The sequence below is a fragment of the Stigmatopora nigra genome, chromosome 14, assembly GCF_051989575.1.
Source record: "Stigmatopora nigra isolate UIUO_SnigA chromosome 14, RoL_Snig_1.1, whole genome shotgun sequence".
Lineage (NCBI taxonomy): Eukaryota > Metazoa > Chordata > Actinopteri > Syngnathiformes > Syngnathidae > Stigmatopora > Stigmatopora nigra.
Genome location: NC_135521.1, coordinates 8671066 through 8687058, shown reverse-complemented (window position 1 = coordinate 8687058; position 15993 = coordinate 8671066). Strand labels below are relative to the sequence as shown.

At 40.8% G+C, this 15993-nt stretch overlaps 2 protein-coding genes and 2 long non-coding RNA genes across 4 annotated transcripts; 3 read left to right on the top strand and 1 right to left on the bottom strand.

Moving 5' to 3' along the window:
- The first annotated feature begins 935 nt into the window (after positions 1–935).
- On the top strand, positions 936–2318 carry trmt112 (tRNA methyltransferase activator subunit 11-2). Its single transcript, XM_077732957.1, has 4 exons — positions 936–1126; positions 1578–1679; positions 1755–1847; positions 2010–2318. The coding sequence occupies exons 1-4, from the start codon at positions 1052–1054 to the stop codon at positions 2109–2111; spliced, it is 372 nt and encodes a 123-aa protein (XP_077589083.1). The 5' UTR covers positions 936–1051; the 3' UTR covers positions 2112–2318.
- Positions 2319–3515: 1197 nt separating this feature from the next.
- tgfb5 (transforming growth factor, beta 5) lies at positions 3516–9612 on the top strand. The gene is given in 9 exon segments (XM_077733545.1): positions 3516–3878; positions 4225–4365; positions 4368–4776; positions 5974–6137; positions 7011–7143; positions 7212–7322; positions 7752–7935; positions 8137–8290; positions 9243–9612. Coding segments are annotated over 9 exon segments (1503 nt in total). The 5' UTR covers positions 3516–3830; the 3' UTR covers positions 9402–9612.
- Positions 9613–11746: 2134 nt separating this feature from the next.
- On the top strand, positions 11747–13475 carry LOC144207554 (uncharacterized). Its single transcript, XR_013328704.1, has 4 exons — positions 11747–11915; positions 12109–12177; positions 12780–13269; positions 13349–13475. It is a non-coding gene; the product is annotated as an uncharacterized LOC144207554 (long non-coding RNA).
- Positions 13476–13848: 373 nt separating this feature from the next.
- Positions 13849–15993, bottom strand: LOC144207584 (uncharacterized). The gene is made up of 8 exons (XR_013328716.1): positions 15583–15993; positions 14876–14964; positions 14711–14799; positions 14527–14620; positions 14355–14436; positions 14206–14266; positions 14064–14120; positions 13849–13973 (listed from the first exon to the last, which is right to left on the bottom strand). It is a non-coding gene; the product is annotated as an uncharacterized LOC144207584 (long non-coding RNA).

Here is a 15993-nt window from a genome sequence, read left to right as displayed (position 1 = left end):
GTTTAGCGTGCAAACATATCGCTATTGTGGTCACTTTTTTTTTTTGCTCTCAAATTCAGGGGCATTTCAGGCAGCGGCATGGAGATTACATGTTGCCTCCACATTTTTGCTTTTTATTTTTCCTACTTTGGCATTGTGTGCCATAAAATGAGCAAAGTGCATCTTTTTATTTCACAAACTCGTGTTGCCTTGCTCATTTCTGCCCCCTTTCAAAGTAAAAAACTCATCATCAGATTGCTTGACTGAATAAAACCTCGAAGCCTGTAAATATAGTTGTAAACTTCACAAAAATACGCCAAAGTCCAAATTGACTTGCTCATTTGCATTATGATGTCATCCTGTGGTTCCTACACTTTCATTACATATTGTTTTCGGAGAAATTTGGACATACCAAGGATTAGTTAGAGAATCTTTTTGTTCCCTGCTTTTAGTTGCCTTTCTGTGCTTTTTTTCATCCTTTTTTAAATATATATTTTTTTCCATGCAATTTTCTCTATGTTGTAAACTAAGCAATGATGGAATGCGAATGTAGTAACCACTGAGGATTTGGAATTTGTGGTTCGGGGGGGGGGGGGGGGGGGGGGGGGACTTTTACATTTTTATGTTTTATATGTACCTGAGTTTATAGATGTGTGTGGTTATGATGGAAAGTGTGACAAACAAGTGTATGCTTGTGTGCGCGACTGATGCATGTTTGTGAGCTGCCTGGCTTGTAATTGCTACTATTATATCATCAACTGTATGAATGCTCTGTGTATAGTACAAAACAATGAGTATATGAAATAAAAAATACTTGTTTAAAATAATATGTTGTTGGTACACGACATAAAATACTTATGTATTTAATTGGAATATATTTTTGAGATTGTTGTACATTTACTATTCATTTGTTTTCAATGCGGAACCCTTGATTTGAACAAACGTTTCTGGGAATTATTTAAGCGACGCAACTTCCCCTCCGCATGTTTGACGCTTAACCGTGACAAATAGACACTATATCGTTGTTTATTATTACGCTATTACCATAAATTCATAGTTAGCTAACGTAAACATGAAGCTTCTTACGCACAATATGCTGACATCTCACGTGAAGGGTGTTACCAAAGGATATCCGCTGCTCATTAAGGTAAATACGAACAGAAAATGGCATAATCTCACTTTTTGATCAAATCATGTACTTGAATCCAAACTGACGACGATCTACATTTTCAAATAACTCATTTGGATGAGAAAATAGCGAATTAATAATGCGTGCATTATATACCATACGTTTCCATGTGTTATTTTGTGCGAACATTTCTTAGCGTTGGCCATAGTTTGGTTATTTAAACTTTATTTTGACGATATTACCGGGGTTGGGAATGAGAGATCTCTTCCACAGACCAAGTCATGCCCAATAAAAGAACAAGAATTCATAGTAGTACTACATACTACCTAGTAGTATGTGTATGCAAGTATACATGTATGTATTATACTGGCGGCCAAGGTTAAAATCAGACAAGGAACAGCACAATATGCATTGAATCAATATTTTGAATCAAATATTTATTTTCTTTGAATTAAATATCCAATTGCAGGCAACTGAAGTGAAAGTAAATGAGGTGGACTTTAACCCTCAGTTCGTTAGCCGCATGATCCCCAAGCTGGAGTGGAGCGCTCTGCTGCAAGCAGCGGATGAGGTGCCTGCAAATCAAGCCCTTGACATTTCCAATGAGAGCAATGCACCTTATTTGTGTTCATTCCTGCCTTCATAGTTGGGTCAGCGGCAAGACTTGCCCGGAGAACTGGTGACAGACTTTGAGAGCAATGAAGAGTTCCTCAAGAAGGTGCACCGGGTTCTCTTGGAGGTATGTAGCTGTTTGCTATGACTATATTATTGGTTGGTGTTGATATAAAATCTTGTTTATGTTGACCCCGTTGCACCGAAAGTCCAGTTCCCTTATATTGTTACTGGCATATTTGAGCTTTGGCTCCCTCCAGCGGCGATAGTGACTCTCATGCTGTTTTAGGTTGAGGTGATTGAAGGCTGCCTGGAGTGTCCCGAATCTGGACGACAGTTTCCCATCTCCAAAGGGATCCCTAACATGCTGCTAAATGAAGACGAGGTGTAGACACACATGTCCGAAGACTGGACTATACGGTCTAAAAACAATGATGGACTGTGGCTTTTGTTGATGACCCGATGCTCACAACATTGATTTTTTACTTTTTGCCTTTAAAAGTGTCCTAAATGGAGATTGTACTCCTTCTTGTTTTATCCATATTTATTTTTGTACCTTTTTTTTCCCTCAATAAAACCTTGCTGAGCTTCCCCTGGATAGCCAGAGGTGCCTTAGGTTTTTCTGACTTGAGTTTGAGCCTGTATGCGACCGTGCATGCGAGTGCCTGGAAGCGTGTGTGAGTCCAGCGAAAGCACCGAGGCCCACATGACGTGGCAGTGCCTCGTCTATTTTTGGCCCCAAGGAAAAGCGCAGCAGACGGGTTGGAAGTTGTTTTTCACCATTTTTCCCCCCTCATTTTCAAGCCACATGTCACAGCAAGAAACACCAGCACTCCCCCATCTCCTTTGAGCGCAATCACCCGTCGCTTAGTCGCCATCTCCAGTCAGGCACGTCGAAACAGGCACGTTAATTGCGTTATCATTTAGTACAAAAGTGGGAGTGGGTGCGTGTGATGTGACCCCAAAACCCGGAGGCAGGCCGAGTCCTACCTTTTCTTTCCTTCTACTTAAAGCAATTACAGGCCTCTGCCCACAACTATAATGACAGTACGATGGGATGGCAGCAGAGCACCAATAAAAGCCACCCATGACAGATTAACAGTGCTGTGCAAATCCAAAACTGTAATTAACAACGAGATGGCTGGAAGATAAAGTGGCCTGCAAGTGACGTCAAATGCCGGGAGACGTTTAAGAGCTGCTGCTTTGAATCAACTGCATCAGTTAATGTTTGATTTTACAGCTTTCATTTAGTTCAGATTTTGGGTGGAATGAGAATGACCTTTTTTTCTTTTTAAGCCTGCTGCAACATAGTCATTACATAGTCTGGAGGCAGTCAGCCATCGTGCCAATGCACACACAATCCACCTACAGAGTCAAGCAATGCATTCAGTTACTATGTTATAATTTCTCAATCTGTCATCTCAGTGGTATACATAAAACGTACGGGAAAATGTCTGTGTCAAAACCCTCCATAATAATTTATGTTTTCTTAGTATATGTTTTTTTTTTCTTACACCAGTGTTTTTGCCTTTTACCCACATTCTAAGCTAACAGGCTGGTAGATGCCAGCTTCTGTCTCCATTTGCAGACCACTTGAGGATAGTTGTTATTTTTAGACTAAATTAAATATGTCTCACACTTATGTGTGCCCACTTTGGTGCGAGTGAAATGGCTCCTATCCACAATTCACACTCCCTTCCCCGTCGTTTAGTAGCCCGCCTCCCAACCACCCACCCACGCACGGCGGCTGCCGCTCCCAGCCCCGCCTCCGGGGTCCCTTTACCGGCCTGCGTGGCTCAGTCGACGCGGCTCGTGATGGAGCTCCGTCCCGCAGCAGGTCTGCTCGCATACCATCGGACTACGGTTCACCTGCCCTAAAAGCGGCCCCTCCGCCACAAGGACTTCTTTCATTCACCTTTTTCAACTTTTTTTCCTTCTTCCTTCCCGTGATTTTAATGTTTATGCGAGGGGGGCACTCGTCATTAGTTTTATAACATAAATCAACACGTTACCCGGTTGTTTCACTTCGTTTTGTTTACCTTATAGAGAGGATAAGCGCTTTTTGGGGGGTCGTTCTGAGAACCGCTGGTAGGTTGAGTCAGAGTTGGTTATGTGGCCCCTTTGGCCCAACGAATGTGCTTGTCGTGAGCCAGGGCAGGTGAGTTTATCATGGGCTGATTTGTTTTTATTACCCTACGGGTACACTGGAGAGATATACATATTTGCAGTGTAATTAGGTGGTTTTATTTTTCGTCTCAATTGTGAGGCTTGATTATTTCGGAGTTGTTAGTGCAGGTTCAGGGCAAATTGCTAATTTTACATAAAAACACTGGAGTTCAGTTAACAGTAGATCACCGGTTATTAAACTTATTTTTAAGTGCTAGTTGTAACTTTGTTTCGATGTCGTGATAAAGTAGCCGTAATTGTTGGTTGTCGTTGAGAAGCAGTCGGTGGTTTTCAGTCAAGCCTGATATCAGCCTGCTTTTTTAATGTGATTTTTTTAGAGTCGTATTTGTTTGTCGCGCTGGCTTTCAAAACTTCCTGACGCACGCGCGGCTCTGGGCTTTAAGTGTCGACTTTTAGTTCCTGGGAGTTGCTTTTGCCACTGTCTTGAGTGCCCTCGCGGCCGTTCAGGGACTGTCTTCCTTCCTCCCCATCGCCCCCGCGGACCATGTGGCTGTCTCGCCTGGCTTTGCTGCTCCTTCTCCGGCTGTCCGTGGCGCTGGTCAAGGGCATCAACACATGCACCTTCATCAACCTGGACGAGCAGAAGTCGCGGCGCATCGAAGCGGTGCGCGGACAAATTCTCAGCAAGCTTCGGATCCAGAGCCCACCGGACGATGACGACGAGGCGTCGGCGGGGACGGCATCGCCCACGGCGGCGGCCGGTGGAGTGGTGCCCGCGGAGGTCATGCTTCTTTACAACAGCACTCGAGAGCTGCTGAAGGAGAGAGCGAGCGAGTCGGATTCCACGTGCGATCGAGAGAGCAGCGAGGAGGACTACTATGCCAAAGAAGTGCAGAGGATTGACATGTTGCCCCTGCGCACGCAAACCAGTAAGTAGTGTTACCCCGATATTACATTTTTTTACCAATACTCAGATGTGTGGGATTGATTGGCCAGTACCACACTGTGTGTGTTTTGGTCATTTTTTTTTTGAAATTATTTCAAAGTTACTTAAACGCAAAAACATCTGCTCATACATCCTAATTCATCTGCTGTAATAGACAGCAACAGATGTCCAATCTATTTGGAGTGGGAGGATGGCAGTTCACTTCAAATGGGATGGATGTCCTCTAGTGATGGAGTAGTAATTGGTGCATACTTTGAAGGGGAGTGCCACATATTTTTCCACTCTTCCCAACCCATTGTTTCACTTTCACACTCACTTTCACACTGATTCAAGAGTGCCGTCAATGGTCATTCGGCAGGCAGCCTGGCCGTATTGTAAAAGTATGTACTAAATGTATGTCATAACTCTCCGGCTGGGCTGTACCGGGAATGCATCTCCTAGTACAACGTACAATATAAAACATATGTATATGTATGTATGTACAATGACAATAAAGCTTTCATTAGCATCTTTCCTCAGGCACTGAATTGCATAAGGCCAATTCTCCTCGCCATAACAGTGCAAATGTTTACTTTGTTTACTATTGAGGATTTGGATTGGCATGGAAATATTAAATATTGTCTTTGTAAGTATACTTGAAATGTACTGTTGGTCTTGAACAATTTAACTCAGAACTCAATTGTGCTGATGACCATATTGAAATACCCTTAAACAAGATACATTTCTTTTGATTTTGCATTGGCACATGATGGATGGAGGGGTAGTGTCAAAGTGCTTTTAGTACCTCTAAAGTAGAAATCATGCTGGCAACCATTAGTTTATTGCTGTCAGTGCCACCAAAACATTCAGTGCCTGACATTTCAGTCGCTGCCAGTGTAGTGGTTTTTGACTACTAGAGTGCAATGAGTGCAGGTTTTTCCCCACTCAGAAATGGTTATAACGTGAGTCTGAAAGGTTGTATGTCACTCTTATTAGATGGAATCACCCTTTAATTGACCACGAACAGGATAAGTGGCCGTAAGAAGCAATGGATGGATGGTGACGAGTAGTGACTTGATTTAATAGTGACGCTAACTTTGGGGTTTTAATTTATATGTTTATTTGAATGTTAAACGATCTTTCAAAAGGGCCACTGGATACGAGCAGGTAGTCGTTTAACGTGATCATTTTCATCCCGCAGACACGGTGCAGACACTGCCGTTTGACTCGCATTATCGGAGCGTCCTGTTCGATGTCAGCAGCGTGGACTTGACCAACAACACGCTGGTCAAAGCCGAATTCAGGATTTTCCGAGCCCCTAACCCGCAAGCGAAAGCCGCCGAGCAGAGAGTTGAGATATACCAGGTAAGCAAGTTTTTTTTTTAAATAAGCAAATGCATACTGAGAACTACATTTACTCACTGAAAATTACATGTACTAAATGAACAAGTAGAATATTTGTATTTTTTTGAATTATTATCATTTTATTATTTACACACATGTATATTGACATATTTCCCCCCAAATAAAAAAAAGGAAAAATCAATTATAAGTACACATAAAAAAATAAACAGGAAAATATATGTATATTTAGAAAGAGATAAAACTTTTAAAATGGGAATATACCATTTTTAGGTCAATGTCTCAAGCCAATTCAACCACAATAGTTGTCGATTGAATTCAGGAAGACAAAATAGAGCTCCAAAGGAAAATGTCAACTAAGAAAGTGACCTGAAAGTTGAACATCTCTGATTTAGAAACTCATAAACAGACATTTTAAACATGTTTCTAAAGGGAACTCACTCACGTGTCTCAAAAGAGACAGACTACTTTTACACAGGCTTATTTATTTTGTCTAAAAGTAGATGTGAATATGTCAACAATCTCCTGTGTGAAATGTGTTTAGTGGTTGCGGGCAAACATTTCGCACCTCTCACAGAATTCCCAGGAAAGCCATTCATTTACATGCCTCCATTTGATTTTTTTTAATTTATGTTTATCACCATACAGAGTTTGTGTGAGTTATTTATACCTGAATGTATAAATGAGCCTCCTTAAACTCGGCGGACAAGACCTATGTCAACACTTGATGCAGTTTAGATTCAAAATGATGTAACAAAAAGTTGTAATGTGATAAATGAGATACCCAGTACATACATGAGCATATTATATGAATATCTACTCCCTAATAACGACATTGTCATTCTAATATTGATTGGATTGTGTGTTTTGGGTCAGCTGCTAAAGCCAGACGAGGATAGCACGTCCACGCAGCGCTACGTGGACTCCCGCACCGTTCAGCCGCGGGCGAGGGGATCCTGGCTCTCCGTGGACGTCACCGAAACCGTCAAGGACTGGGTGTCTGAACCAGGTCGGTCTCAACACTTGAGTTCGAACCCCTCGGTGCTCTTCCTCACCGTTTTTTCTTCCTGTTGACAGAGAGCAATCTTGGCTTGAAACTGGGCGTCCATTGTCCCTGCTGCACCTTCGTCCCGTCCACCAACAACATCATTCCCAATAAAAGCGAAGAACTAGAGGCTCTCTTTGCAGGTATGTTTGCAGTTTTTCCTAACAAACACCAGCTTCCAAAAACCACAAGAAACACGGCAGTCACCAAATGATTAACGATTCCCCATGACACACCGGTTGGCGAAATAATGGCCACTCTGTTCTCCTCCAACACTGCGAGACTATTGAGACAGTTCCCGAATGACTGGCCTTCACTGCCGGTTTGCATTCGGCCCAATGTTTGTTTCCGCTCTTTATGACAACAAAATATTAAAAAATCAATTTTTGAATCTGCTCTCAGACAAGTGAAGGTCTTGTTTTTGCTCTTTTCACTTTCACAAAGTCCAAACATTTTTTGTATGGATTAAAATTGGGCTTTTTTTTTTCTTAAATGTTTTTATTTCACCTACTGTCTTGATGAAGTTAAATATCAATGAGAAAAGTGAAGGTCTTTTTGTTTTTTCCCTTCAGGCGTTGACGACGAGCAGCTGCGGCAGCTTAAGAAGCAGAGCCAGGTGAAAGGTCAGACGGATTTCAGCAGCAAGACGCCTCACCTCATCCTTACCCTGCTGCCCAGCGACCGCAGGGAGAACCCAACCAAGAGGAACCGCAAGAAGAGGGCGGCGGCGGCCACCGACGCCGCCACCTGCTCGCGGTATGACCGTCGACTACTCCCTCTTCGGACGTGCAGGAACAATGCCTTGACGAGTTGGTTTCAAACATGATTGTGTCTGAATAATGTCTTTGTGTTTAGACTTCTGTTTTTGATTTAGTCTAGGCTCGTACCCGCGTTGTCATTACCGTTTGCTTTTGTCATCCTCCCATGACCTAGCCTTGTGTTTTCCTTGTGTTTTAGCGGTTCCGAGTCGGGTTGCTGTCTGCGCTCGCTCTACATTGACTTCCGGCGAGACCTCAATTGGAAGTGGATCCACGAGCCCAAAGGTTACAAGGCCAATTTCTGCGCTGGCAATTGCCCTTACCTTTGGAGTGCCAACAACCACTACAACATGGTGGGCTTCTACTTATCACTGTAACTTATCAATGTTATTTCGAGGACAAATAGCAGAATGACAGACCTTGACAAAGTTTAATTATGGCAAATTTGAAAGACAGCGCAAATATTTCAAATACTAGCATTGAATGATAATATATATTATAATATTTGGTAGAACACTTTTCAACCTAAAGAAGAACAACATTATTTTTTTTACCTTGTTCCAAAATGTTTGAACCTATTTTGTAGGCCAATAATGTTAATAATTTACATTGGAATGACCTCAAATTTTTACACTTTGTGTAGAAACGTTTGAGGTTTTTGTGGGTAATGTTTGGTATTTATATCTTTTCAGGTTAAGAATTGACGTTCACTTCAAAAGAAAATACATTTTGCATGTTCACACTCAGAAATGTTGCAAAGAAGGCACCAACTACAAAACTAATTCGTTCCAAAATGTTCAAGAAAAGGGTTCAAATGGATATATATTGGTAAAATGTCATAGATACAATAAAATGTTATTCAGATTTTAAATTTAAAATAATACTTTGGGACAAATTTAAAGAGTTTTACCAGTTGTGTATTATCAAACAAAATTGTAAATGTACACAAACATCAAAATGTCAGTGAGGTCAGAACATGTAACAGCTGTTGCGTTGGCTTCATTTTCATTCATGTCCACTTATGTCAAATGTATAGACTTTGTTGGCGTGCGCAATGCAATGAAGTTGACATTCCTTCTTTGCGGGCTGCTGGTTTACCTCAAAGTCGTACTGTAAATGCCTGTCACCTTTTATGGTTGACATATAACATCAAGAACAAGCAATATGCCACACCACTCCAACTCCGACTTGATTTATAGACAATAATCCAACCGTATCAATATATTGGTTTGATGACAAATGGCGTTATTTTTAAACGCCGACTGGCATTGAAGTGAACTTGAACGGGTTTTTGGTCTGTTTCAGATTCTGCCGCTCTACAACAAACTCAACCCCGAAGCGTCGGCGTCCCCTTGCTGCGTTCCTCAAGACCTGGAGCCCCTAACCATCATGTATTTTATCGGACGCAGCCCTCGCGTGGAGCAATTGTCTAACATGGTGGTCAAGTCCTGCAAGTGTCGCTAGTGACTCCGAGCTCCTGAACTCTCAATTTCAGGCTGTAAATATGCCCACGTCCACACAGCGCATCAGGAAAGTATTCACCGTCCCTCAGCCTCATCGTAATACGGGGAGTCCTCCAGTTACAACCAAGGTCCGTTCCGATGCTAGCGGAGTCGGATTTCATTTTTTAAGTCGATTGACTTAGTGTCAAATAGTAAAATACATTGAAATATAATTGAATAGAGTGTCGGTCCATTATTTTTTCAAAGACATTATAATTTGAGGACTCCCTATGCATTTTTTTTGTCCTTAAAATTCTTTAAAACATAGCCCTTTGGAATACTTTGCCCTTACTTTCCAGACATAAACATGCTTTGTTAAAGCATGTATCATAACCGTACGTGGGTTTGATTGTACCGTAGCTCGGACTGCAGAGTGCAAGCTCGCTGCGGTCAAGCCTCCAAATGCTACACTTTTTTTTACAAAAAGGCATCCATTCGTCGTCTCCTTCTGGGATTTGTGGTGGGAGGAGACAGCGAGGGACGGCCTTTTTTAAAGCCAGACGTGAGATGGACCGCGGGGCGGAATTTGTCTGGAAGCGGGCGGTTTCCGAACACTTTTTGGGGTCTGGCAGCCTAATGGTGCTGACGCACTGCTTTCCTTTTTGCCTTCATTATCTTACTGATGGTTAAATTCTCCCTTTATGTTGCCTTGTGTTTACCTTCTTTCTGTCACGCATACACAGCAGCGCACACGCACACACACACACACACTCACAACTATTCTCTCCTCCTCACTGACCACACTTGAAATTGCGCAAATAAAGAAAAACATCCCCGGGCTTGACTTTTAAATATAGACTCTGGTATGCCAGTGGTTTCTTTCTCTTGTGAGGTCATGCGTGATTGTATTGCAGCGGCTCGCTATTCCGCCCGGCCAGTGGCGGAAGTATCAAGACAGTCAGCGGTGGTCAAGAGCGTTAAGTGGACTTATGTAACAGGAACAAGTGTTTTTTCGATCTGCATTGAATAGACACATCCGTTTTGTCTAACCGCAAGTCTAAAACTGAATGACATCTGTCAATTTAAGCATACTAGGTCAATATTACTCTCTTCAAATGTTACTCACTTTGGTATTTGTGAGACAGAAGTGGAGTTTTCATTTCTTTTAGTTTTTTTGGGGGGGACTAAAGACAATGACTTATTTGGCTTCCGCACTACAGCGTTACTCAATTGTAATTTTTGACACCACAAAGAGCTATGTATAAAATAATGATCAAAAATGAAAGTATCAAATCCCATATTTCCTCCAAACTAATTGCTAATGTTGACGTATAGATTACTAAAAATTGAGAAGTATGAAATTTCATGATGTACATGTGTATGAATATATTTTTACATTGACAGAAAATGTATAGCAAGACTTTTTTTTTCTTTAAAAAATGACCAGTGTAATTGATTGATATTGTAAGGCTTTTTATTCTTTAAAAAATGTATAGTAAGGCTCATCTCATGTTCTGAACCACTTTATCTTCACTAGGGTTGCAGGGGGTGCTGGAGCCAATTCCAGCTGTCTCCGGGCGGGAGTCAGGAGACATCCTGAATCGGTAACCAGCCAATCGCAGGGCACAAGGAGAGGGACGGCCATGCCTGTTTTAGAAATGTGGGTGGGAACTGGAGTACCCAGAGGAAACCCATGCAGGCCCGTGGAGGATACACAAACTCCATACAGATAGCCATGACCTGGATTTGAACCCAAGACCCTAGAGCTGTCAGGCCAACCCACTAACCACTTGCTCCACCAGGGTGATATGGTAAGACTCTTTTTAAAAATGACCAATTATACTAAGGCTTTTTTTTAAATTAGGCTTTTTTCCTTTAAAAAAAGTAGTATAGTATAGTAAATGACCATGTATATTAAGGCTGTCAAAAATGACCATGTATAGTAAGGCTTTTTTTAAATACCCCTAAATAGTAAAGCTTTATATTTCTTTTTTTTTTTTTTTTAAATGACCATGTATAGCAGGGGTGGCCAAACTGATCCTCGGGGGCCGTTTTGGGTGCAGGTTTTTATTCCAACCGATCAAGCACATGCACTTTAACCAGTGACATTTCTGCAGAAAACAAGAAGCACATGATTGCAATTCACTGATTGCACTTGTAGGACATCCGATTGGTGGAAAAGGTGTCCTCTTTATAGGTTGGAATGAAAACCCACACCCACTGCAGCCATTTGTGGAATAGTTTTCCCACCCCTAATGTATAGTAAGGCTTGTTTCTTCAAAAAAAGAAAAGACCACGTATAGTTAGGATTTTTATGACCATGAATAGTAAGGTTTAAAAACAAAAAAAGATGATCCTATATAGTACTCCTTTTCTATGACCATGTATGGTAAGGTCAGAGTTCAATCGGCCATCTTTAAAATCGTGGATGAACCAGGAAGCAGTGTTTCGGCACTGGAGTGCAGAACGGCTCAGACGTGATGATTTACCGAAGAAAGAGCAGTTAAAGTTCTCACCTGACAATGCAGCGCTTTAGGTACGTTGTCATTTGGGGATTTCGAAGCCCCGATTCTCATTTTAAGAGTGCTTTTTGGCCGGATCGTGCTTCGTTCGCGTAATGTAGCCACACGTGGATGCAGACCGAAAAATGTTTGCAAACAAATTGGCTACATTCCGTTAACTCTTAGCTCTTAATGTTCAAAAAGAAATCATTGTATTTTGTGTTTCAGTCCCTCAACGAAGACAGATTGCTGGGAAACATCAAGAACGTGGCCATAAAGGAGCAGATTGTCAGCAAAGTGAGTCTTTTTTTTAAATGGCTTCTTTTTCCTCTATCCGTGTAATTTTTAGATATCAGCGATCAGTATTGACGACTTTCCTAAATTAGATTGTTTATAATCATGATGCACTCCAATTTTGAATGAAGACTGCGTTTTGTTTTTTCATTTTTATTAAATAGCAAGATCCTGTGTAGATAGCTCACACCCACACAAGTGCCATCAAGTGGAGGTGTAAGGACAGTACACTTTTATAATATACACATTTGCCTTTCACTTAAAGGAATACATCAGGGCTTGGATCTTTTTAATTTTAAATGTGGTTTTGACAAAACCCAAGTAATACAAGGGTCATTTTTGACTCGTTAAAACAACCATTTTTTTCCCTCAATGTAAGAGCTTTTTGGGACGTTATTTTTTTAAATGAATGTGTCATTTGTGCATCCAAATTGTTAAATAAGCAATTACATAATCACACTGTTTAGTAAAGATTTAAAAGCCACAAAAATGTCAAAATCTACAGGACCAATGTTTATGACATAGGACCTGTTTCAGTTATTTTATTTATTATTTCCATGTAATGTGTACTAATGATACTCATTTTGTATTTTGCTTCTCTTCAGAGTCCACCCAAGTTTACCAAATCAATGTGAAAGAAAGGTGACTTTGGGGTGTGGCGACGCCTTTGACACTATCCAGTATGTTTTCCATATCTCTTTTATTATTTTCATGCAACGTGTACTAAAGATACTCATTTTGCTTCTCTTCAGCGTGCGCCAAATCGACGCTGAAGAAAGGTGACTTTGGAGCGTGGCACAGCCTTTGACACCAACATCTTGAGGGTCACTATCCAGTATGTTTTCCATATCTCTCACCACATTTGAATCAAATGATCAACAAGCTGTCCAGGAGCTTGATGCTGACTATTTGATTGGAGTGTGTTGGAGAATATGGTAAATTGACTGAATAGGGGCTCTTGATGACTACCTCTGCAGTGGACAAAAAGCAAACCAAGCAACTGTGCAGTCATCAAGAGGGATAAGTCTAATTTCCTTTCAGCCTTCTACTGTGGCTTGCTGACTGAGGAAAGGAAAGATGGGGCTTCTCATGTTGGTAATACCTAACTGTGTTTTATTTCTTTTTTTAATGTTGGACTTAGTAAATTGTGTTTAAACCTCCTTTTGTTTTCCAGAATTCCATCCAGTACCAAGAAAACATTCTTCGTCTATGGATGGAAGCATTACCTCTAGATGCTGGCTGGTTTATGGGACTTTATCTCAGCCCCTTTTTTGTGGAAAAATAAAGCCTCTGAAATCTAATTGTCGTTTGAAAGTTTTTATTGAAAAACATTTGCACACTTAACATTCACTTTGAAAACATTTTTGGTTTTACTGCTTGCTTCCACCTGTAAACAAAAGCAACACAATTTATTTTAAATTCTGCCCTAAACACTTAGGCATTTTTTTTAAATGCAACACTTATAATATAATTTAAAAAAAAATATTCATACTTTAAAAAAAAATTTTACTCATTCATTTTTTTCCCCACAAAACACTTAGTCATTTTTTCCTTAAAAATACTTATAAAAAAAAAAATTAAAACCAGAAATACTTAGTAAATTTTTTATTTTGAAACATAGAAAAAGACAGGATATATAAACACCAATAAAAAAAGGAAAAAAAAGACCATTAGGGGTCTTGGGGTCTTTTTTCTCCAAGTGTTTTGACAAAGTTAAATGACACACAAATCTCTTTTATTAAAATGACTGGTTGAAGAAAAAAGATGAAATCCTCCTCACCTTCGGAATTGGACATAACCTAGAAAATAAGAGGGGATTAGTAAATTGCAACTTGAGTAAAAAATTTAAAAAAAAGAATGTTGACGTAGCGATGCTACGATTAACTTACCTCTATGAAGAGTTCAGAGATGATGCATTGGCAACGTGGGAAGAAGATCACTTAGACCTGCATATAAAATAAAACAGGGGTTAGTCATTACAATAATGTAACATTGGAATGTTAGGACTTAGATATTTCACGCTAAATTAACCTCTCAGAAGACTGCCAGCAGAGTTCAGAGATAGTGGGCAACCTGAGGACATCGACTGGACCTGAAGCATATAAAATGAGAGGGGGGTTTGTCAATAAAATAATGTGAGATTATACAGTTTTGACTTAGATATTCTACAATAAATTAACCTCTCAGAAGACTGCCAGCAGAGTTCAGAGATGATGCATCATCAAGTGGGCTACCTAGGAAGATCACTTGGTCCTCCAGGGGCTGGTGCGTGCATATAAAATAGGAGGGGGGTTAGTCAATAAAATAATGAAATTAGAATGTTTTGACTAGGATATCCTACAGCAAATTAACCTCTCAGAAGACTGCCAGCAGAGTTCAGAGATGATGCATCATCAAGTGGGCTACCTAGGAAGATCACTTGGTCCTCCAGGGGCTGGACATGGACCTGGTGCGTGCATATAAAATAAGAGGGGGGTTAGTCAATAAAATAATGAAATTAGAATGTTTTGACTAGGATATCCTACAGTAAATTAACCTCAGAAGACTGCCAGGAGAGTTCAGAGATGATGCATCATCTTCAAGTGGGCAACCTGGGAAGATCACCTGGTCCCCCAGAGTCTGGACCTGGTGTGTGCAAGAAAAAAAAGCAAAAGTTATCATATACAGAGACTGGAGATTCAACAGAGATAAATAGTTTTACCTTGATTTGGCCAAGTCTCCTCTCCTGTAACTTCGAGTGTGTGCATGGTTTCGGGCACACAGGAATAGCTGCATCTTGACTTAACTAAACTATTTGGGAAATGCCAAACAATTATTAAAGGAAAGAGAAATTGTACAATAAATGATCAAGATAAAGAATGAAAATAAGTTAGTGAGTGCTCCATGTTAATTTCTCCTTTCCAGAAAAAGTGATTAAATACACAGACTGACGTTAAAAGCTAGAAGAAAGTTGGCTTAATTGAAGTATAAATGTTTTTCGTATTTAAATAGAATTACAAATTGGAAAAGCGCGTTTTGTATTCACAGTGAAAGCCATCATTAAATACAGCACACCAGGAACTGAGTTGTGCATCTGGATGTCATAAGTTAGCCTTCACCTAGTAAAATGTCCGTTGATATCTCAGCTATGTTTGAAAAATCAAAAGTATTTCCCCACGACGCAATAATGGAGAGAATACGGACAAAATACTTTTGAAGTCAAATGTAGTGACGCTAATGCTAAGATAGCTAGTAGCATGTCGCACACAGCCAGTGAGGAAAAGGAGCCCATGCTTAAATCGTCGACGTTTTGTTCGACCTGGCATTAAACTAACAACTTTGTTGGCGTTTTGGCACAATTGAGTCCTAAAACGATCTCGGTAGCGTGTTAAAAATGAACGTAGGCCAGTATATTGCCCACGAACTTACCTCGTTTGGATGCTAGTCGTTCGAACGACAGCATGGCAATAGCTGCTCCAAGGAGCGCGATGCTGCGCATGTGCCCAATTTACGCACCTGGCTCGGCAATGGGCGCAACCACGCCCAAGTTGCCACGTCATATTGAATGTGGAAAAGTCGGTATGTATACCTTGCTTACTGCGCTCCAAGAAATAGTTTGTCCGCCAAACTCAATGTTCATGTTGTGAAGATGACGTAGAATAGTCGTGGTTTTTGCTGCTTATACCCAGCAGCAATTTAGAGTGTCCAAACACCCTACCATGCACGTCTTTGGAATTTTGGAGGAACCGGAGTACCAGGAGAAAACCCACGCAGAGAACATCAAACTCCAGATTGCAGGTGTTGTTCTCCCTATATATAAAGAAATGCAATTTAAGCAAC